General features: G+C 43.0%; 1 protein-coding gene across 1 annotated transcript; it reads right to left on the bottom strand.

Moving 5' to 3' along the window:
• Positions 1-9,448: 9,448 nt before the first annotated feature.
• On the bottom strand, positions 9,449-21,969 carry LOC124798826 (ejaculatory bulb-specific protein 3-like). The gene is made up of 2 exons (XM_047262356.1): positions 21,795-21,969; positions 9,449-9,648 (listed from the first exon to the last, which is right to left on the bottom strand). The coding sequence occupies exons 1-2, from the start codon at positions 21,967-21,969 to the stop codon at positions 9,449-9,451; spliced, it is 375 nt and encodes a 124-aa protein (XP_047118312.1).
• Positions 21,970-23,341: the final 1,372 nt, after the last annotated feature.

The following is a 23,341-nucleotide window of genomic DNA, read 5'->3' as shown; positions in this document are numbered from 1 at the left end:
TGTGTACACTGAAATGTGGGCTTATATGATTTCTGCATTTTAATTGCTCTCTGAACTACTGCAAAAAAGTTGGTAATATTGGAATCGGTAACTAGAATAGACCTATGTATTAGGTCAGTTCTAGTTAATGATGCCAATTTTTGTTGTACACCGTATTAGTTGTAGAGAGCAGTTACAAATGTAGAGATGGTATTACGTTGCAGTGCATACAACCGCAAAAACAATTGACGTGTGAATTATGGAGCGGTTGGAATCTGTAACTGGAATTTACCTACAGATGATAATTCTAGTTATCGATTCCAATGTTCTTTATTTTTTGTAGATATTCGTTTATCACGTACTCGCTTTTCTTTTAGAATTTAGTGTGTCGCTTCTCCACATTTTATGCTACTGTTTCGTAAATGTTGTAATTCATTTAATCATCCCGTTTTTCTGATACATTCTGGATTCTCCCACCCAAAACTCCCATTTCCCTGTGCTTCTCCCGTTAGATTCAATAATATTATCACTGCTTTATAACAGTATGACTTCATCATGTGCTTTACTGTAATGCAATAAAAGGTTCTCTGTGATTTTCTAGTCGCGTAAATTACGAGAATACTTCTAGCCAGACATGAAAATTTGTTTTTAATTATTGTTCTTAATCATTTTCGTTATCCTCAGTTCGTTTCGATATAATTAATGGCTAAGTAAGTAACTGCGTCAATGCGACTAATTTCATCGCATGCTACATTTCTTTCATAGTATGAAAGATATTACATTCGTTTGTTTGCGACCATGATCCGTTGCTTTCATGTGTTGTTGTTGTTGTGGTTTTCAGTCCTGAGACTGGTTTGATGCAGCTCTCCATGCTACTCTATCCTGTGCACGCTTCTTCATCTCCCAGTACCTACTGCAACCTACATCCTTCTGAATCTGCTTGTTGTATTCATCTCTTGGTCTCCCTCTACGATTTTTACCTTCCACGCTGCCCTCCAATGCTAAATTGGTGATCCCTTGATGCCTCAGAACATGTCCTACCAACCGATCCCTTCTTCTAGTCAAGTTGTGCCACAAACTTCTCTTCTCCCCAATCCAGCTCAACACCTCCTCATTAGTTATGTGATCTACCCATCTAATCTTCAGCATTCTTCTGTAGCACCACATTTCGAAAGCTTCTATTCTCTTCTTGTCTAAACTATTTATCGTCCACGTTTCACTTCCATACATGGCTACACTCCATACAAATACTTTCAGAAACGACTTCCTATCACTTAAATCAATATTCGATGTTAACAAATTTCTCTTCTTCAGAAACGCTTTCCTTCCCATTGCCAGTCGACATTTTATATCCTCTCTAACTTCGACCATCATCAGTTATTTTGCTCCCTAAATAGCAAAACTCCTTTACTACTTTAAGTGTCTCATTACCTAATCTAATACCCTCAACATCACCCGACTTAATTCGACTACATTCCATTATCCTCGTTTTGCTTTTGTTGCTGTTCATCTTAGATCCTCCCTTCAAGACACCATCCATTCCGTTCAACTGCTCTTCCAAGTCCTTTGCTGTCCCTGACAGAACTACAATGTCATCGGCAAACCTCAAAGTTTTTATTTCTTCTCCATGGATTTTAATACCTACTCCGAATTTTTCTTTTGTTCCCTTCACTGCTTGCTCAATATACAGATTGAACAACATCGGGGAGAGGCTACAAGCTTGTCTCACTCTCTTCCCAACCACTGCTTCCCTTTCATGTCCCTCAACTCTTATAACTGCCATTTGGTTTCTATACAAATTGTAAATAGCCTTTCGCTCCCTATATTCTACCCCTGCCACCTTCAGAATTTGAAAGAGAGTGCGTGCGGTTCTAGGCGCTGCAGTCCGGAACCGCGGGACTGCTACGGTCGCAGGTTCGAATCCTGCCTCGGGCATGGATGTGTGTGATGTCCTTAGGTTAGTTAGGTTTAAGTAGTTCTAAGTTCTAGGGAACTGATGACCTAAGATGTTAAGCCCCATAGTGCTCAGAACCATTTGAAAGAGAGTATTCCAGTCAACATTGTCAAAAGCTTTCTCTAAGACTACAAATGCTAGAAATGTAGGTTTGCCTTTCCTTAATCTAGCTTCTAACATAAGCCGTAGGGTCAGTATTGCCTCACGTGTTCCAATATTTCTACGGAATCCAAACTGATCTTCCCCGAGGTCGGCTTCTACTAGTTTTTCTATTCGTCTGTAAAGAATTCGCGTTAGTATTTTGCAGCCGTGACTTATTAAACTAATAGTTCGGTAATTTTCACATCTGTCAATACCTGCTTTCTTTGGGATTGGAATTATTATATTCTTCTTGAGGTCTGAGGGTATTTCGCCTGTCTCATACATCTTGCTCACCAGATGGTAGAGTTTTGTCAGGACCGGCTCTCCCAAGGCTGTCAGTAGTTCTAATGGAATGTTGTCTACTCCCGGGGCCTTGTTTCGACTTGGGTCTCTCAGTGCTCTGTCGAACTCTTCACGCAGTATCGTATCTCCCATTTCATCTTCATCTACATCCTCTTCCATTTCCATAATATTGTCCTCAAGTACATCGCCCTTGTATAGACCCTCTATATACTCCTTCCACCTTTCTGCTTTCCCTTCTTTGCTTAGAACTGGGTTTTCATCTGAGCTCTTGACATTCATACAAGTCGTTCTCTTTTCTCGAAAGGTCTCTTTAATTGTCCTGTAGGCAGTATCTATCTTACCCCTACTGAGATAAGCCTCTACATCCTTACATTTATCCTCTAGCCATCCCTGCTTAGCCATTTTGCACTTCCTATCGATCTCATTTTTGAGACGTTTGTATTCCTTTTTGCCTGCTTTATTTACTGCATTTTTATATTTTCTCCTTTCATCAGTTAAATTCAGTATTTCTTCTTTTACCCAATGATTTCTACTAGCCCTCGTCTTTTTACCTACTTGATCATCTGCGGCCTTCACTACTCCATCCCTCAGAGCTACCCATTCTTCTTCTACTGTATTTCTTTCCCCCATTCCTGTCAATTGTTCCCTTATGTTGTTCCTGAAACTCTGTACAACCTCTGGTTTAATCAGTTTATTCAGGTCCCATCTCCATAAATTCCCGCCTTTTTGCAATTTCTTCAGTTTTAATCTACAGTTCATAACCAATAGATTGTGGTCAGAGTCCACATCTGCTCCTAGAAATGTCTTACAATTTAAAACCTGGTTCCTAAATCTCTGTCTTACCATTATATAATCTATCTGATACCTTTTAGTATCTCCAGAGTTCTTCCATGTATACAACCTTCTTTTATGATTCTTGAACCAAGTGTTACCTATGATTAAGTTATGCTCTGTGCAAAATTCTACCAGACGGCTTCCTCTTTCATTTCGTAGCCCCAATCCATATTCACCTACTATGTTTCCTTCTCTCCCTTTTCCTACTGTCGAATTCCAGTCACCCATGACTATTAAATTTTTGTCTCCCTTCACTACCTGAATAATTTCTTTTATCTCACCATACATTTTTTCAATTTCTTCGTCATCTGCAGAGCTAGTTGGCATATAAACTTGTACTACTGTAGTAGGCGTGGGCTTCGTGTCTATCTTGGCTCTGAGCACTATGGGATTTAACATCTACGGTCATCAGTCCCCTAGAACTTAGAACTACTTAAACCTAACTAACCTAAGGACATCACACAACACCCAGTCATCACGAGGCAGAGAAAATCCCTGACCCCGCCGGGAATCGAACCCGGATACCCGCATTCCTATTTTTTATTCATTATTAAATCTACTCCTGCATTACCCCTATTTGACTTTGTATTTATAACCCTTTATTGCTTTCATAGATTGCCTATACGTAGCGTCTTTGCCTTACTTATGGCGTCAATGCTCAAAGCCGACTTTTAGTGGTGTGTAAGTCTAGGGATCGATGACCTAAGCGGTTTGGTCCCTTAGGTATTCGCCCACATTTGAAAATTTTTTCTGTCAACATAGTGGCACTAAATACGGACTAGCTGATGCAGCCAGATTGTGAGTGTTGCCGGATATGCGTAAATTTACAGATTGTTGCAAAATGGCAGAACCATGCAACAGAGAGTTAAAAGCTTGTACGATATTCTAACTACAGATGATCCCATTCGGCACATAAACAGCTGAGAGTAAGTCAATATGGCTCATACTTATACCTATTGTGGGTGTGATACACTTCGCCTCTGAAACTAGGCGTCGCTTCGTTCAAAGCTTTCAAAGCTCCCCAAGAACTTTAGAACGTTTCGTTTGTTGTACCCGAAACACAAAATCCAACGCTACAGTAACTGAATGAAAACTGAAAGTTCTTTTACCCAGTCACACAGAGAACGTACTCGTATTGACACGTCAAGTACTAGAGAGAAAACATAAGTTATTTCTAGGCAACGGAGCATGACGCTTCAGGCGACACGGCATTGTTGTTGGAAGGGCTTATGATTGACATTAAACGCAACGCCAATAACTACAGAGCTCATCACAACATAGGAACGTCTACAACAATGGTTAAATAAGCACTTCAGTATAAATAATTTACATATATGTTGCCTGCGCTTTTTTAGAATGTGGTATCAAAGCGTAACGGCGTTCTTCAACAGTTCTCTGGTGTCGTACGCTCGTGCCTTCAGTCGCACATTCGCGTCGTATGTGATAACAAGCGCAAAAACTGATTCCTTGAGCGCAGTGAATTTATACCTTGCGAATACATAGAAAGAAGGATCCTTTATTGTATGATTATATGATAGCGGAACAAACACTGGTAGCAGTTACTTCTGTAATATATCTGGGAGTATGCGTGCGGGATGATTTGAAGTGGAATGATCATATAAAATTAATTGTTGGTAAGGCGGATACCAGGTTGAGATTCATTGGGAGAGTACTTAGAAAATGTAGTCCATCAACAAAGGAGGTGGCTTACAAAACACTCGTTCGACCTATACTTGAGTATTGCTCATCAGTGTGGGATCCTTACCAGATCGGTTTGACGGAGGAGATAGAGAAGATCCAAAGAAGAGCGGCGCGTTTCGTCACAGGATTATTTGGTAAGCGTGATGGCGTTACGGAGATGTTTAATAAACTCAAGTGGCAGACTCTGCAAGAGAGGCGCTCTGCATCGCGGTGTAGCTTGCTGTCCAGGTCTCGAGAGGGTGCGTTTCTGGATGAGGTATCGAATATATTGCTTCCCCCTACTTATACCTCCCGAGGAGATCACGAATGTAAAATTAGAGAGATTAGAGCGCGCACGGAGGCTTTCAGACAGTCGTTCTTCCCGCGAACCATACGCGACTGGAACAGGAAAGGGAGGTAATGACAGTGGCACGTAAAGTGCCCTCCGCCACACACCGTTGGGTGGCTTGCGGAGTATAAATGTAGATGTAGATGTAGATGTAGATGTATACCTTTGTTCGACGTGCGTTTGTGTGATACCACTAAGTTTCTACAAATTAAAACATTGCATTTTGCAGATAATCGTAGAACATTTGATAACGCTTCAGTTGTTATAGTATTAAAATGCTTAAATACACTCCTGGAAATTGAAATAAGAACACCGTGAATTCATTGTCCCAGGAAGGGGAAACTTTATTGACACATTCCTGGAGTCAGATACATAACATGGTCACACTGACAGAACCACAGGCACATAGACCCAGGCAACAGAGCATGCACAATGTCGGCACTAGTACAGTGTATATCCACCTTTCGCAGCAATGCAGGCTGCTATTCTCCCATGGAGACGATCGTAGAGATGCTGGATGTAGTCCTGTGGAACGGCTTGCCATGCCATTTCCACCTGGCGCCTCAGTTGGACCAGCGTTCGTGCTGGACGTGCAGACCGCGTGAGACGACGCTTCATCCAGTCCCAAACATGCTCAATGGGGGACAGATCCGGAGATCTTGCTGGCCAGGGTAGTTGACTTACACCTTCTAGAGCACGTTGGGTGGCACGGGATACATGCGGACGTGCATTGTCCTGTTGGAACAGCAAGTTCCCTTGCCGGTCTAGGAATGGTAGAACGATGGGTTCGATGACGGTTTGGATGTACCGTGCACTATTCAGTGTCCCCTCGACGATCACCAGTGGTGTACGGCCAGTGTAGGAGATCGCTCCCCACACCATGATGCCGGGTGTTGGCCCTGTGTGCCTCGGTCGTATGCAGTCCTGATTGTGGCGCTCACCTGCACAGCGCCAAACACGCATACGACCATCATTGGCACCAAGGCAGAAGCGACTCTCATCGCTGAAGACGACACGTCTCCATTCGTCCCTCCATTCACGCCTGTCGCGACACCACTGGAGGCGGGCTGCACGATGTTGGGGCGTGAGCGGAAGACGGCCTAACGGTGTGCGGGACCGTAGCCCAGCTTCGTGGAGACGGTTGCGAATGGTACTCGCCGATACCCCTAATTTGCTGGGAAGTGGCGGTGCGGTCCCCTACGGCACTGCGTAGGATCCTACGGTCTTGGCGTGCATCCGTGCGTCGCTGCGGTCCGGTCCCAGGTCGACGGGCACGTGCACCTTCCGCCGACCACTGGCGACAACATCGATGTACTGTGGAGACCTCACGCCCTACGTGTTGAGCAATTCGACGGTACGTCCACCCGGCCTCCCGCATGCCCACTATACGCCCTCGCTCAAAGTCCGTCAACTGCACATACGGTTCACGTCCACGCTGTCGCGGCATGCTACCAGTGTTAAAGACTGCGATGGAGCTCCGTATGCCACGTCAAACTGGCTGACACTGACGGCGGCGGTGCACAAATGCTACGCAGCTAGCGCCATTCGACGGCCAACACCGCGGTTCCTGGTGTGTCCGCTGTGCCGTGCGTGTGATCATTGCTTGTACAGCCCTCTCGCAGTGTCCGGAGCAAGTATGGTGGGTCTGACACACCGGTGTCAATGTGTTCTTTTTTCCATTTCCAGGAGTGTAGGTTATGGACGGAAGGATGGGGGTGGAGAGAGGGAGCAGGGAAGCAGGGCACCGTCGGATGGGACGAATTCAAGCAGCCCACTGAAAAACATTTATAGAAACTGTGGTGTCACCGCCAGACACCACACTTGCTAGGTGGTAGCGTTTAAATCGGCCGCGGTCCGTTAGTATACGTCGGACCCGCGTGTCGCCAGTGTCAGTGATTGCAGACCGAGCCCCGCCACACGGCAGGTCTAGAGAGACTTCCTAGCACTCGCCCCAGTTGTACAGCCGACTTTGCTAGCGATGCTACACTGACCAATACGCTCTCATTTGCCGAGACGATAGTTAGCATAGCCTTCAGCTACGTCATTTGCTACGACCTAGCAAGGCGCCATAGCATTTGATATTTATCTTGAAGCATGTACAGTCAAGAGCGATGTACACCAATTATGGATTAAAGTTAAGTATTCTACCAGCTACGTACCTTTTTTATTAGACTCAACTCCTATAACTGTTCCAGACCTCACGCCAGTCAGCGTGAGCTTAAAAGCGTGCATTTCGGCCTCCTCTAGCAACGCGGTGTTGGCTCTTCTGCCAACACTTCAGAAACTAACTATAGAATGCACTGTCATCACATACCACTTCCTCTTTCCGTAAACCTTTTCCATCCTTCCGTATCGGATCTGGTTTTCATAATTAAGTGCCGGCCTGTGTGGCCGAGCGGTTCTAGGCGCTACAGTCTGGAACCGCGCGACCGCTACGGTCGCAGGTTCGAATCCTGCCTCGGGCATGGATGTGTGTGATGTCCTTAGGTTAGTTAGGTTTAAGTAGTTCTAAGTTCTAGGGGACTGATGACCTCAGAAGTTAAGTCCCATAGTGCTCAGAGCCATTTCATAATTAAGTACCGCCCGGCTGAATAGATTCGGCGATATTTTGCCATTTGAGCTATTAATGATAGAATTTTGAGCATTGTTTTTAAAGAAATGCAAACATTACCGATATTTTTGTTGATTGACGCGATTTTTGGGTGACACAAACCCAGGTGTACTTTTATGCACTGATTTTAATATATTCGTAATGATGTTCACTGCTCCGTTGTCTCGTGAAATACTGAAGCATTGCAACCCCGAAGTTCCACCAGCCCCCCTATAGCGGCTCAAGTGCTATATTATTATAATATGCGGACGTTATTTTTAACTTACCAAATGCTAATGGTCGAATTAAAATCGGTTTTCCTTTTCTTTTTGTTATGAACTTATCCATAATTAGAAACCATCACAAAAGCACACAGCTCAAAATCAATAAACGACAGCACTCATAGTAAATTTTACAGCAAGTAGGAAATGAAGTGATTAACAAAACAATAACTGAACTCAAGTAGGGGCAACAACGCACAGCAAGTTGATCTTGGCTAAAGTATGGATAAGCGATAGAAAATAGTGCTATCGATGGTTTAAATCTATTGATGGCCTTGTTGACTGTCCACAATACATATCCCTTTTTCGTCGTATGACTGAAAATCAAAATATCTTTCCATTTCACTACACAGCAACTAGGTGTCATATCTGATTTCACTTAGGTGATCGGGGGTCCGGATCCCTCCGCGCCCGCTGACTATATTCTTGGTTCAAATGGCTCTGAGCACTGTGGGACTTCTGAGGTCATCAGTCCCCTAGAACTTAGAACTACTTAAACCTAACCAACCTAAGGACATCACACACATCCATGCCCAAGGCAGGATTCGAATCGAACCTGCGACCGTAGCGGTCGCGCGGTTCCAGACTGTAGCGCCTAGAACCGCTCGGCCACTACGGCCGGCTGACTATATCCTTGTGTGTGTGTGTGTGTGTGTGTGTGTGTGTGTGTGTGTGTGTGAGTACGTGCGGCTAGTTGTAAAAGGTTAAATTTGAGATAACTAAATCAGTTTGCAAAATCACAATGGCGAGCCACTTCCGTTCATAATTTAACAGTTCCCTGTATATTGGTGGAGTGCAGTTTCCACCACGGTAAGAAAAAAATCAATCTCTTTTGATGATCGGTTTGCGCTATGGTGAGGTAAATGAAGAGAAACGAACTGCAGCTTGTGAAACAGCCTATAAGGAAAACAATCAGCAATTGTAGTTGAGTTTCTACTGTTTCTGTAAACATTGAGTAAGGACCAAATGAACTCATAGCTCGAACTGTTATTTATTCTCATAAACAACAAACTCATTTCACCATTATTTTCATTGTATTTAATTTCAAGCATATTCAGGTAAAGACACCTTCAGAGTATATCATGCAACAATATGAGTTTTTAAAGAAATTTATTATTCCATAATTTTCAGGAGCACATTTCGTCCGCAGTATCGGTTCACTTACAATAAAACGCCATTTGTCAAATTGTATAACTTGCTGTTGTCTGCGGAGACATTCATTTGTTTCTTAATTCGTGACAATTTGACGGCACTTTGGAAACGTGTCACGTGAAGAGCTGGAGGGAAACGAAAGCTTTATTCTGTTAGACCAAAACGCTCATGGAGTGGAGAAGCGGCTAGTAAATGGGGACTCCCTTCTTCCTCCAGGCTTCGCCGTACTTCTTGCGGTAATCTCCAGTCGGGTCGAACTTGTTCTGGATTTGCTTAGCCGCTTCCTCGTTCCGGATGAACAAATCCCTGAAGAACTCGATGACTGAGGCACGCTCGTCCGTTGTGCATTCTCCGCAGTTGGTAGAGGCGACCCCGCGGAGTTTCCCTATATCAAACACACAAAGTTCGCATTACCAAAGTGATCTGGCACATATCCATAAATAAAAAAAATAGAGAGAGAGAGAGAGACGCTAATGTTCCTTCCACAGATCCTACGTGGAATGATCCTTATGGGGGCGAAAAAAAAATCCTGAAAAATATTTTCATTTAAGAAAGAATATCAAAACTAATCACTAATATGTAAGTACCTATGGACTGAGATATCTAATACAATGTTTAGGGATTTGTAGTCACGCTTCATCACACAGAAAGCGGCTTACAACACTTATTTACATCGATCACTTTGCTGCACTGCAGATATACGGAAGTCAGATTTTACATAACACTTGTGCTATCTAATATTATTAATAATACATACGTCAATTGATTCTACTAACAAGGGAACCTCCCCATCGCACCCCACTCAGATTTAGTTATAAGTTGGCATAGTGGATAGGCCTTGAAAAACTGAACACAGATCAATCGCGAAAACATGAAGAAGTTATTTGGAACTATGATAAAAATAAGCAAAATATACAAACTGAGTAGTCCGTGCAAGATAGGCAACGTCAAGGACAGTGCGAGCTCAGGAGCGCCGTGGTCCCGTGGTTAGCGTGAGCAGCTGCGGAACTGGAGGTCTCCTCTCGAGTGAACGGTTCAATTTTTTTATTTTCAGACAGTTATTATCTGTCCGTCCGTCCGTCCGATGCGAGGTAACTGCGCCGTAGTATGGGTTCGAAAATATTCATTGACCTTGTTATTGAAGTCGCGAGCTATATTTGCTGGATTCATATTGCCCACGGAATACATCTCACGTATAAAATCACTCTCGTCCAAAGTAGCGAACAGTCAACTGCCAGCCAGGGAGCCTCGTTAGCAGGAATGCTCTCTCTTCCGTGCGCTGTAGTCGACTGACGTGTGTTTCGATGTTTGTTTAGGTGTAGCGTCCCTATACTACGGCGCAGTTACCTCGCATCGGACGAACAGGTAATAATTGTCTGAAAATAAAAAATTAAATTTTTTGCTCGAGGGGAGACTTGAAACAAGGACCACTCCTTCCGCAGCTGCTCACGCTAACCTATGTTGCGCATGGACTACTCTGTTTGTATATTTGCTTATTTTTTTCATAGTTCCACACAACTTCTTCCTGTTTTCTCGATTCATCTGTGTTCAGTTTTAGAAGGCCTATCCACTATGCCAACTTATAGCTAAATCTGAGGGGGGTGCGATGGGGAGGTTCCCTTGTAAGAAATTCGTCTGTGGAGCACAAGAAGTTGACTAACATTACGTCCTTTTGACTCCTCTCAAAATAAACATCATTACTAGTTAAACTTTTTGTGGTAGCTGTTATGTTATTGAAAAAATATATTCGTGAATTACTGACGCCTTCCTGGATCAAAGCAAGTGAATTTAAAACTGTATGTTGATTATTATTAAGCCCATAACTGACGCCATGTCTGAGGAACCGTGATATCTTTTTGCTATTGCAAGTACGTAAATAAACACCATCTGGTTCACAACTTCAGCCGGCCGCTGTGGTCGAGCGGTTCTAGGCGCTTCAGGCCGGAACCGCGCTGCTGCTACGGCCGCAGGTTCGAATCCTGCCTCGGTCATGGATGTGTGTGATGTCCTTAGATTAGTTAGGTTTAAGTAGTTCTAAGTCTAGGGGACTGATGACCTCAGATGTTACATTGCAACATAGTGCTTAGAGCCATTTGAACCATTTGATCACAACTTCTCCTATCAACTGTTACCGGTTTCAGTCTGCGCTGCACATCGGCTTCAGGTCTGGCGCCGAAAAGTGCTGCTTCTAAACAGTGGTTGGTTGTTTTGGGGAAGGAGACCAGACAGCTAGGTCATCGGTCTCATCGGATTAGGGAAGGACGGGGAAGGAAGTCGGCCGTGCCCTTTGAAAGGAACCATCCCGGCATTTGCCTGGAGCGATTTAGGGAAATCACGGAAAACCTAAATCAGGATGGCTGGACGCGGGACTGAACCGTCGTCCTCCCGAATGCGAGTCCAGTGTTTAACCACTGCGCCACCTCGCTCGGTCTCTAAACAATGGTATGGTGAGTTTTACATCGCTGTTGACAAGCTGCACTTGGCGGCGCCAGACCTGAAGGCGATATGCAGCGCAGATTGTAATCGGTAATCGTTAATAGGAGAAGTTGTGATCCAGACAGTGCTTGTCTATCTGTTGTTAAGCTGTTGGTCTGACAAAGCCATATAGCATAATTAATAAGTCCATGAAACATTTGAAAAATTAGTCAAGGTAAAATTTTAACAGAATTTAATGAAATTGATGATAATATTCGTTGTGGAGTTAGGATTGGAAGCAACATTTTTGTTGCTGTCGATGCTGAGTAGGCATAAAATACGGAGGCTTCTGACAGTAACGTGGAGCTTCCAACATTTGCAGTCGGGAAAGTAAAGGACGGAGCTGATGGTAAGAAGAGTCGCGAAGAATGTCACTAAAGCCGAGGGCAGGAGGGTGTGGGAGAGGCAGCGGGGGCCAAAACATTTTGAGTAAGTGCGGTTTCCATATGGGAAAGGTAACTCGAAAAACTTGCTTTCCTCAGAAAAAACAGCTTCAATAGTTTTTAAGAAATGACTCAATTACCCCTCGTTACTGTTCCCACATATATACCAGAAACGTTTAGGGGTTGAAGGAGAGTAATCAGGCTTTCACCTAGAAATGCAATTTTCTCATAAAACAACTACATAAAGCGACTGGTAATATTTATCTCATCAGTGACGTGTATGGAGCGGTCAGGTGGAGAACCGTGTTGTCTTGCGTCCAGCTAATAGCCCTGCAACCTATTACGTGGACGTGCTAACGATATTGTGGCAGCACGTCATATCGCTGACATTAGTGATGGTGCCACAGGGACTCGATGTAAAAAGACCAACGTCTAACGCGGAATATTCCATTGAATGCAGGTCATCGAAATCTTTTGAAGAAAAGCATCCATCGCTAAAAGCATTGTACCGAACTAGAGTTAATCGTATCAGAGGAAGAAATAAAACGGTGCTTTCAGTTTTACACTAGGTGGTAATCTTGTCAGTAAAATTGAAGTCACTTTCCTTGTTATTGCCAAATTCCGTATTGGGATCTACGCAAAGAATTTGTAAATTTTGTTCGAAAAATGAGTATATGTATTTTATATTGTTCTCATACCTAGCTAATCTCCGATTTATATATTGGGTGAAACAGCCGTCGCTTCTCGTAGGAAGATTATTGTTCAGTATGTGATATTTGAGAGCACACACACGGGAAGGGTTAGAGAATATGAATATATTGGTTTGTTTCCCTTCTCTTTCAGTTTTCCTGTCACTTTCGGACGTCTAATTTCAGCTTTCTTCTCGGTATAGCCTCTGTCCACGTGCGTCCCCTTCCGTCAACTTCGAATGAACTGTGCGATGCGTCCTAGCGACACTGCAGTGTGAACTATGGAAGAATGCATACAGAGAAGGGCAGGACGAATGGTCAGGGGTTTGTTTGACTCGTAGGAGAGTGTCACGCAGTTGATGAAGAAACAGAAGTGACAGACACTTGAAGATAGAGGCAAACTGTCACGAGTAGGGGCACTCACAATGTTTCAAGGACCAGCTTTAAACGATGAATCTAGAAATACATTAAATCTTTCTGCATGTCGCTCTGGTAGGGGTCGTATTGACAAGGTTGGAGTAATTGAGGCGTTCTCTGGAACAAAGACTTAACTGAAGTATATTGGAATCGAAATAAAGAATATCAAACATTTTAAATCTTGTTTCTTATCCGTAGCAGACACTCGTATGTCTACTATATATCAGTAAAATATAGACGAAATATTGTGAATTCGGAATATAAGTTGCGATAGTGTAATATGTAAGACTTACTGAGGGATCTGAAGTGATAATACAGTACAAAACTTAAGCTGTTTTTCCATGTATCACTGCCTAACATAAAAAATAAAACGAAATTATTGAAGTACAAGCCGTGTTCTCAGACATTATTCCAGGAAAATTATATTTTTATTAAACGTATGAACTTTGCAAAGTAATGGGATATTTTAAAGTTTTTTCTTAAGACATTTTGTGCAATAACGAACAGAACACCTAGAATTCCTCTTCAAAACCTATTAGTAACAATATAATTCAGAATATAAAGGAGATATGTTTTTTAATTAAATAAACAAATAAAAAGCACAAAATGACTTCATCTCAAACGATCTTCAATATCTTTTGTGTGTTTATTAACGTCATTATTCTGTTTGACATTATGCGTATTCATTTTCTTCAACAGATACTAAATAGTTTACGATACATTTTATATTTAATTTGCAATATCGTATTAGTATAGTGGAGAAGATAATTTTGGAAAGACTTGAATAGCTTAGTAGCACTAAGGTCACGGCTGTCACAGTATTTCCTTTAAGATTTGCCTCAGTAATAACGCGGAAGGTTTGGAAGAAAATAGGTCTCAGTAATTTCGGGCCATTTCCCATATTTCTGCTGCTACTATATCCAAGGTGTTGCTGTGTTCCTCTCAATTACCTTCTGCTGTTGGAGCATCAGCATTCAACACCTTTAAAACTGTTTTTAAAGGACTCTCGATAACATACAAAACTCTCTTAAATACGGCTTTACAAACTACAGTACTATTCTTGTTGCATTTCTTGGACGTTCTAGCTATTTTTTCCCACTTAAACTTAAAATCAATCTGGCATTTAGGAAAGCCAAAGGCAAAAAAAAACTGAGATAGTTCCAAGAATGTGATAAAGATATTAAAGAAATCGGTATTCGAGTGAACAAAATCATGGACAGAAAGGAATTCAGACAAATGGTGAAAAACTACCGGGGTTTTAACCTGGGAGAAGAACTGAAAAGGGGAACTTTGCCAGAAGACCGGAAGAGGGCAGTGAACGATGGGCTCAAGAGATACTGGCTGGACACCAAAGCTGGCGGCGAACAAGATTTAAAAATGGAAAATGATGTTGATTGTTAACTCTTAGTCCATAGCAGCTCAATTCGAATGTACAAAAGAATCAGAAGGAAATGAAAAACTTAGGAAAGCTTCCTTTAGTTGCAGTTCTGGAAAAAAAAGCCATGGCGCTATTGTTTAAAGAATGGAAGTGGCTGCTAAAATATTACAGAAAAACAGAGACTGTGAAATTCGAGTACGTCGGAGAGTTTAGTCTGCAACACCACCACCTACATGGTTAACAATCACAAAAATCCAAGACAAGAGTGAAATCAGTAGAAAGATGGATGATTTGAAGAAGGGAAATAGAGGTGTTCAACAGACAACGAAAGTACTGATGCTGTGATACAGGCAATCCCCGAAAAAGGCTGTGAGGGAATGCTTTCGCGAGACTGGAATCAGCAACAACAGTGCTCACGGAAGTTTGTGGACTCATAAATGGAAGCGTTATATTCCGATATTTTCCCGTGCTCTGACGGAGGACGATCTCAATAGGCGAATTGAATTTTTTCAGTGGCTCATCAACACGTGTGAAGAAGGTGAACGTTTCAAAGATCTAATTCTTTGATCGGATGAAGCGACCTTTGAACTAAACGGAACAATTAATCGCTGTTATCGGTGTACGTAACTGAAGAAAGGCATGCACAGGACGGGTCACCAAGTCATTTTCAAGTTGCTGTGAGGGAATTACTCAATCGCACACGCCCTTCTACAGAAAGAAGAACGGCTTTGAAGTATTGAACTCGACCACCGAATTTAACTATCAGAAATACAGTTTACTCTACAAAACCGCAAACACTGCATTATCTAAGAATGCAGTTTGAGAAAGCTTGCGATTATTTCACATTAGAAATAATAAAATTTGTATATCGTTCTGTTCTAAGCCGCTGTCGACTGTGCACTGCTGTGGACGGTGGTCTTGTGAGCACATACCACCTAAGTTACACTTTAATGTAAATGACACCAATAGGTTTCCATTTCTATCTTGTTTAATTAAAAACATATTCAGTTTTAAAGAGAGTGTACATTCCAGAATGAATTTTTCATTCGACAGCGGAGTATGCGATGATATGAAACCTTCTGGTAAATTAAAACCATGTTCAGGACCGATAGAAGAACCCATAAACTTTCACTTTCGCGGCAAAGTGTTCCGTTAACTGAGGTACCCAAGCACAACTCCAGACCAGTCCTCACAGCTTTACTTCCTTCAATACCTCATCTCCTATCTTCCACACTTCACAGAAGTTCAAAAAAGGTTCTGAGCACTATGGGACTTAACTTCTGAGGTCATCAGTCCCCCAGAACTTGTTGTTGTTGTTGTTGTGGTCTTCAGTCCTGAGACTGGTTTGATGCAGCTCTCCATGCTACTCTATCCTGTGCAAGCTTCTTCATCTCCCAGTATCTACTGCAACCTACATCCTTCTGAATCTGCTTAGTGTATTGATCTCTTGGTCTCCCTCTACGATTTTTACCCTCCACGCTGCCCTCCAATGCTAAATTTGTGATCCCTTGATGCCTCAAAACATGTCCTAACAACCGATCCCTTCTTCTAGTCAAGTTGTGCCACAAACTTCTCTTCTCCCCAATCCTATTCAATACCTCCTCATTAGTTACGTGATCTACCCACCTTATCTTCAGCATTCTTCTGTAGCACCACATTTCGAAAGCTTCTATTCTCTTCTTGTCCAAACTGGTTATCGTCCATGTTTCACTTCCATACATGGCTACACTCCATACAAATACTTTCAGAAACGACTTTCTGACACTTAAATCTATACTCGATGTTAACAAATTTCTCTTCTTCAGAAACGATTTCCTTGCCATTGCCAGTCAACATTTTATATCCTCTCTACTTCGACCATCTTCAGTTATTTTACTCCCTAAATAGCAAAACTCCTTTACTACTTTAAGTGTCTCATTTCCTAATCTAATCCCCTCAGCATCACCCGATTTAATTTGACTACATTCCATTATCCTCGTTTTGCTTTTGTTGATGTTCATCTTATATCCTCCTTTCAAGACACTGTCCATTCCGTTCAACTGCTCTTCCAAGTCCTTTGCTGTCTCTGACAGAATTACAATGTCATCGGCGAACCTCAAAGTTTTTACTTCTTCTCCATGAATTTTAATACCTACTCCGAATTTTTCTTTTGTTTCCTTTACTGCTTGCTCAATATACAGATTGAATAACAGTGGGGAGAGGCTACAACCCTGTCTCACTCCTTTCCCAACCACTGCTTCCCTTTCATGCCCCTCGACTCTTATAACTGCCATCTGGTTTCTGTACAAATTGTAAATAGCCTTTCGCTCCCTGTATTTTACCCCTGCCACCTTCAGAATTTGAAAGAGAGTATTCCAGTTAACATTGTCAAAAGCTTTCTCTAAGTCTACAAATGCTAGAAACGTAGGTTTGCCTTTTCTTAATCTTTCTTCTAAGATAAGTCGTAAGGTTAGTATTGCCTCACGTGTTCCAACATTTCTACGGAATCCAAACTGATCTTCCCCGAGGTCCGCTTCTACCAGTTTTTCAATTCGTCTATAAAGAATTGGCGCTAGTATTTTGCAGCTGTTCCATATCAGCGCACATTCCGCTACAGAGGGAAAAATTCATTCCGTATACATTCCCCAAACTGTGGCCAATTGCTAGTCCCGCAACATCCCCAGAACTTAGAACTACTTAAACCTAACTCACCGAAGGACATCATACACATCCATGCCCGAGGCAGGATTCGTACCTGCGACCGTAGCGGTTGCCCGGTACCAGACTGAGGCGCCTAGAACCGCTCGGCCACCCCGGCCGGCACACAGAAATTCTCCTACGTTTTAATCCGCTAGGATGTTCCATATCAGCGCACACTCCGCTACAGAGGGAAAAATTCATTCCGTATACATTCCCCAAACAGTGGCCAAGCTATGTCTCCACAATAACCATTCTTTCGGAATTGCTAGTCCCGCAACATATGTGAAGTTTTGAAGTAGGAGACAAGACAGTGGGGGAGGTAAAGCTCCAATGACGGGTCGTAAGTCGTGCTTGAGTAGCTCAGCTGGTCATAAAATCCATCTTGCCGGTTCGCCTTTACGTGTGAGATGTAACTTTCAGGATACAAACGGACGCCGGCTACATTGTGGGCCGGTGGAGACGTCTGGTATTTTGTGCGTCAAATTTTGGTTCTCTTTTTACGGATGTCGTCCATTTATGCTGATTCACGCACTCGCCTCTACCCGGACGCTGTTTATTACCCGAGAACAAAACACAACGCCGCCACCTGGATCAGAGGTCATGCGATTCATAGGTCTCACGCAGTTTTCGGACTATTTAAACGATCGTCATTGTGCTATTGTGAAGAACCATTAGTACTTGTTGCGGAGCATCTTCCACAATCCGCCTTGCAACTGGATCATTCATGGTAGGAGATGAATTTGAGGCATTCACACGTAGAAGATTGAACAGGTAACGGTACCTAAACGACATTACGGGAAAACATGCCGTGAAGATGGGAAGGTAGCGTTCGTTGAGTATCGGCACCGCATGTACGTGTCCCAGGAGTGTTACCTTGCGTTTGTTTTCGCTTTTTTTTTCTTTTTTTCACGCAAATAGTACGTATCCATTTTTCTTTTAAAATCTTGGCGAGAGAAACACGTCATGGAAAAGGCGGATTTATTTTTTGTCAATAAATAAATGAATATTCCCCTGTGGCAATTTAACCCTTCCATATCTTTCTGTTTGGCGACGGAGACTCACTTTGAACCCGAGACCATCCCCCCTCTTGCCCCCCCCCCTCCGCCCCCTCACTCTCTCTATGCTACTCTATCCTGAGCAAGCCTCTTCATCTCCGAATAACTACTGCAACCTAAATCCTTTTGAATCTGCTTAGTGTATTCATCACTTGGTCTCCCTCTACGATTGTTACCTTCCACGCTTCCCTCCAATACTAAATTCGTGATCCCTTCATGCCTCAGAACGTGTTCTGCCAACCAATCCCTCCTTCTAGTCAAGTTATGCCACAAATTCCTCTTCTCCCCAATTCTATTCCGTACCTCCTCATTAGCTACGTGATCTACCCATTTAATCATCAGCATTCTTCTGTAGCACCACATTTCGAAAGCTTCTGTTGTCTTTTTTTCTCGACTAGTTATCGTCCATGTTTCACTTCCATACATGGCTACACTCCATGCAAATACTTTCAGAAAAGACTTCCTGCCACTTAAATCTATACTCGATGCTAACAAATTCCTCTCCTTCAGAAATGCTTTTCTTGTCATAGCCAGTCTACATTTTATATCATCCCTACTTCAACGGTCATCAGTTATTTTACATCCCAAATAGCAAAACTCATTTACTACTTTAAGTATCTCATTTCCTAATCTAATTCCCCCAGCATTACCTGATTTAATTCGACTGCATTGCATTATCTCGTTTTGCTTTTGTTGACGTTCATCTTATAACCTCATTTCAATACACTGTCCATTCCGTTCAGCTGCTCGCTCTTCCATGTCCTTTGCTGTCTCTGAGAGAATTACAACGTCTCCGCCAAACGTCAGAGTGCCGCGCGGGATTAGCCGAGCGGTCTGAAGCGCTGCAGACATGGACTGTGCTGCTGGTCCCGGCGGAGGTTCGAGTCCTCCCTCGGGCATGGGTGTGTGTGTTTGTCCGTAGGATAATTTCGGTTAAGTAGTGTGTAAACTTAGGGACTGATGAGCTTAGCAGTTAAGCCCCATAAGATTTCACACACATTAAACGTCAGAGTATTTCTTGTCGGAGGCTTTTAATTCCTACTCCAAATTTTTCTTTTGTTTCCTTTACTGCCTGCTCAATATACAGATTGAATGACATCGGAGATAGGATACAACCCTGTCTCACTCCCTTCTCGACCACTGCTTCCCTTTCGTGCCCCTCGACTCTTATAACTGCCATCTGGTACCTGTACAAATTGTAGATAGCCTTTCGCTGCCTGTATTTTACACCTGCCGCCTTCAGAATTTCAAAGAGAGTATTCCAGTCAACATTGTCAAACGCTTTCTCTAAGTCTACAAATGTTAGAAATGAAGGTTTAGGTTTGCCTTTCCTTAACCTACGTTCTAAGGTAATTCGTAAGGTCAGTATATATAGAGGGTGGTCCATTGATAGTGACCTGGCCAAATATCTCACGAAATAAGCATCAAACGAAAAAACTACAAAGAACGACAGTCGTCTAGCTTGAAGGGGGAAACTAGATGGCACTATGGTTGGCCCGCTAGATGGCGCTGCCATAGGTCAAACGGATATCAACTGCATTTTTTAAATAGGAACCTCCATTTTTTATTACATATTCGTGTAGTACGTAAAGAAATATGAATGTTTTAGTTGGACCACTTTTTTCGCCTTGTGATAGATGGCGCTGTAACAGTCACAAACATATAAGTACGTGATATCACGTAACATTCCTCCACTGCGGACGGTATTTGCTTCGTGATACATTACCCGTGTTAAAATGGACCGTTTACCAATTGCGGAAAAGGTCGATATCGTGTTGATGTATGGCTATAGTGATCAAAATGCCCAACGAGCGTGTGCTATGTATGTTGCTCGGTATGCTGGACGACATCATCCAAGTGTGCCGACCGTTCGCCGGATAGTTACGTTATTTAAGGAAACAGGAAGTGTTCAGCCACATGTGAAACGTCAACCACGACGTGCAAAATGCCCAAGTAGGTGTTTTAGCTGCTGTCGCGGCTAATCCGCATATTAGTAGCAGACAAATTGCGCGAGGCTCGGGAATCTCAAAAACGTCGGTATTGACAATGCTACATCAACATCGATTGCACCCGTACCATATTTCCATGCACCAGGAATTGCATGGTGACGGCTTTGAACGTCGTGTACAGTTCTGCCACTGGGCACAAGAGAAATTACGGGACGATGACAGATTTTTGCACGCGTTCTATTTAGCGACAAAGCGTCATTCACCAATAGCGATAACGTAAACCGGCATAATATGCTCTATTGGGCAACGGAAAATCCACGATGGCTGCGACAAGTGGAACATCAGCGACCTTGGCGGGTTAATGTATGGTGCTGCATTATGGGTTGAAGGATAACTGGCCCCCATTTTATCGATGGCAGTCTAAATGGTGAAATGTATGCTGATTTCCTATGTAATGTTCTACCGATGTTACTACAAGATGTTTCACTGCATGACGGAATGGCGATGTACTTCCAACAAGATGGATGTCCGGCACATAGCTCGCGTGCGGTTGAAGCGGTATTGAATAGCACATTTCATGACAGGTGGATTGGTCGTCGAAGCAGTCGCTCTCGTGAGGAATGTCGTTACACGTATTGCTAAATGCATTGAGGTTGACGGACATCATTTTGAGCATTTATTGCATTAATGTGGTATTTACAGGTAAGCACGTTGTAACAGCATGCGTTCTCAGAAATGATAAGTTCACAAAGGTACATGTATCGCATTGGAACAACCGAAATAAAATGTTCACACGTACCTACGTTCTGTATTTTAATTTAAAAAACCTACGTGTTACCAATTGTTCGTCTAAAATTGTGAGCCATATGTCTGTTGACTATTACAGTGCCATCTATCACAAAGCGAAAAAAGTGGTCCAACTAAGACATTCATATTTCTTTACGTACTACAAGAATATGTAATAAAAAATGGAAGTTCCTATTTAAAAAAAAAACGCAGTTGATATCCGTTTGACCTATGGCAGCGTCATCTAGCGGGCCAACCATAGCGCCATCTGGTTTCCCCATTCAAGCTAGACAAGTTCCGTTCTTTGTAGTTTTTTGGTTTGACTCTTATTTCGTGATATGTTTGGCCCTGTCACGATCAATGGACCACCCTATATATATATATCGGTCAAGGTATTAGAGTACCAAACTTCAGATCCGTGTTCGATTCTTAGCCATGTTTTCTTTTTCATTCGATGTTTTTTTCGGTGTGTCTGATAACGAAAATTCCAAGAAAAATAAAAAAGAAGTAAAAAGGAGATTCCGGGTTCGATTCCCGGTCCAGTGGAAAGTAATGGAGGTTGGTAGTGCGCTTGCCCGCAAAAGACAAAGGTTCCGGGTTCGAGTCGCGGTCCGGCACATAGTTCTAATCTGGAAGGAGGTTTCAGAGTGTACATTGTTTTCGCATGCCCCGTATAAATAAACAAATGGTAGTGTGCGCATAGAGAGGAAGTTGTCTCACCCTTGAGTTCGCCCAGGGCCTCGCCGCAAGGTTCGTCTTCGTCGCTCAGGAAGCACTTGATGGCCTTCTCGTCGCCATCGTCCTTGACGCGGTGCAGGTGCTTGAAGTAACCGCCAGTGGCCGAGACGGCCGCGAGAGCCAGAACCGCAAGCAGGAGAGTGAGGGCTGACTTCATCCTGACACTTCTGCCTCCCTGGTCTCCGCACTGCCCTTTTATAGCCCCGCCCGGCCTCAATAATGGTGTTTACTGCTGGCCTCGTCCACAAAATGACTGTTTCCTCCACACCTACCGTTGTCGTCCAGTGTCTCCCTAAACCCAGTTGATACGGGCGACATTTCTCTCTTCACATTAACCATCGCGGCGAAGACTACAAATAACCACATTTATAACTTTTTTGCATGCGAGACGTGATCAAAAAGTAACGGTAATTTTTGTTTTTCTTAAAGAATATTTGTTTACTCATCAGCATCAACTTTGCCCCCTTCAAAGTAATCAAATGGCTCTGAGCACTATAGTACTAAACTTATGAGGTCATCAGTCCCCTAGAACTAAAAACTACTTAAACCTAATTAACCTAAGGACATCACACACATGCATGCCCGAGGCAGGATTCGAACCTACGACCGTAGCGGTAGCGTGGTTCCAGACTGTAGCGCCTAGAACCGCTGGGCCACTCCGGCCGGCTCAAAGTAATCACCCTCAGATATAATACAGGGTGATTTAAAAAGAATACCACAACTTTAAAAATGTGTATTTAATGAAAGAAACATAATATAACCTTCTGTTGTACATCATTACAAAGAGTATTTAAAAAGGTTTTTTTTTTTCACTCAAAAACAAGTTCAGATATGTTCAATATGGCCCCCTCCAGACACACGAGCAATATCAACCCGATACTCCAACTCGTTCCACACCCTCTGTAGCATATCAGGCGTAACAGTTTGGATAGCTGCTGTTATTTCTCGTTTCATATCATCAATGGTGGCTGGGAGAGGTGGCCGAAACACCATATCCTTAACATACCCCCATAAGAAAAAATCGCAGGGGGTAAGATCAGGGCTTCTTGGAGGCCAGTGATGAAGTGCTCTGTCACGGGCTGCCTGGCGGCCGATCCATCGCCTCGGGTAGTTGTTTCATAACTAACCTTTTTCGTAGCACTCTCCATACAGTTGATTGTGGAATTTGCAGCTCTCTGCTAGCTCTGCGAGTCGATTTTCCTGGGCTGCGAACAAATGCTTGCTGGATGCGTGCTACATTTTCATCACTCGTTCTCGGCCGTCCAGAACTTTTCCCTTTGCACAAACACCCATTCTCTGTAAACTGTTTATACCAACGTTTAATACACCACCTATCAGGAGGTTTAACACCATACTTCGTTCGAAATGCACGCTGAACAACTGTCGTCGATTCACTTCTGCCGTACTCAATAACACAAAAAGCTTTCTGTTGAGCAGTCGCCATCTTAGCATCAACTGACGCTGACGCCTAATCAACAGCGCCTCAAGCGAACAAATGTACAACTAATTGAAACTTTATAGCTCCCTTC

This window comes from Schistocerca piceifrons, chromosome 5, assembly GCF_021461385.2.
Source record: "Schistocerca piceifrons isolate TAMUIC-IGC-003096 chromosome 5, iqSchPice1.1, whole genome shotgun sequence".
NCBI lineage: Eukaryota > Metazoa > Arthropoda > Insecta > Orthoptera > Acrididae > Schistocerca > Schistocerca piceifrons.
Note: the sequence above shows the minus strand (reverse complement) of the source record. Positions and strands in the feature narration are given on the sequence as shown.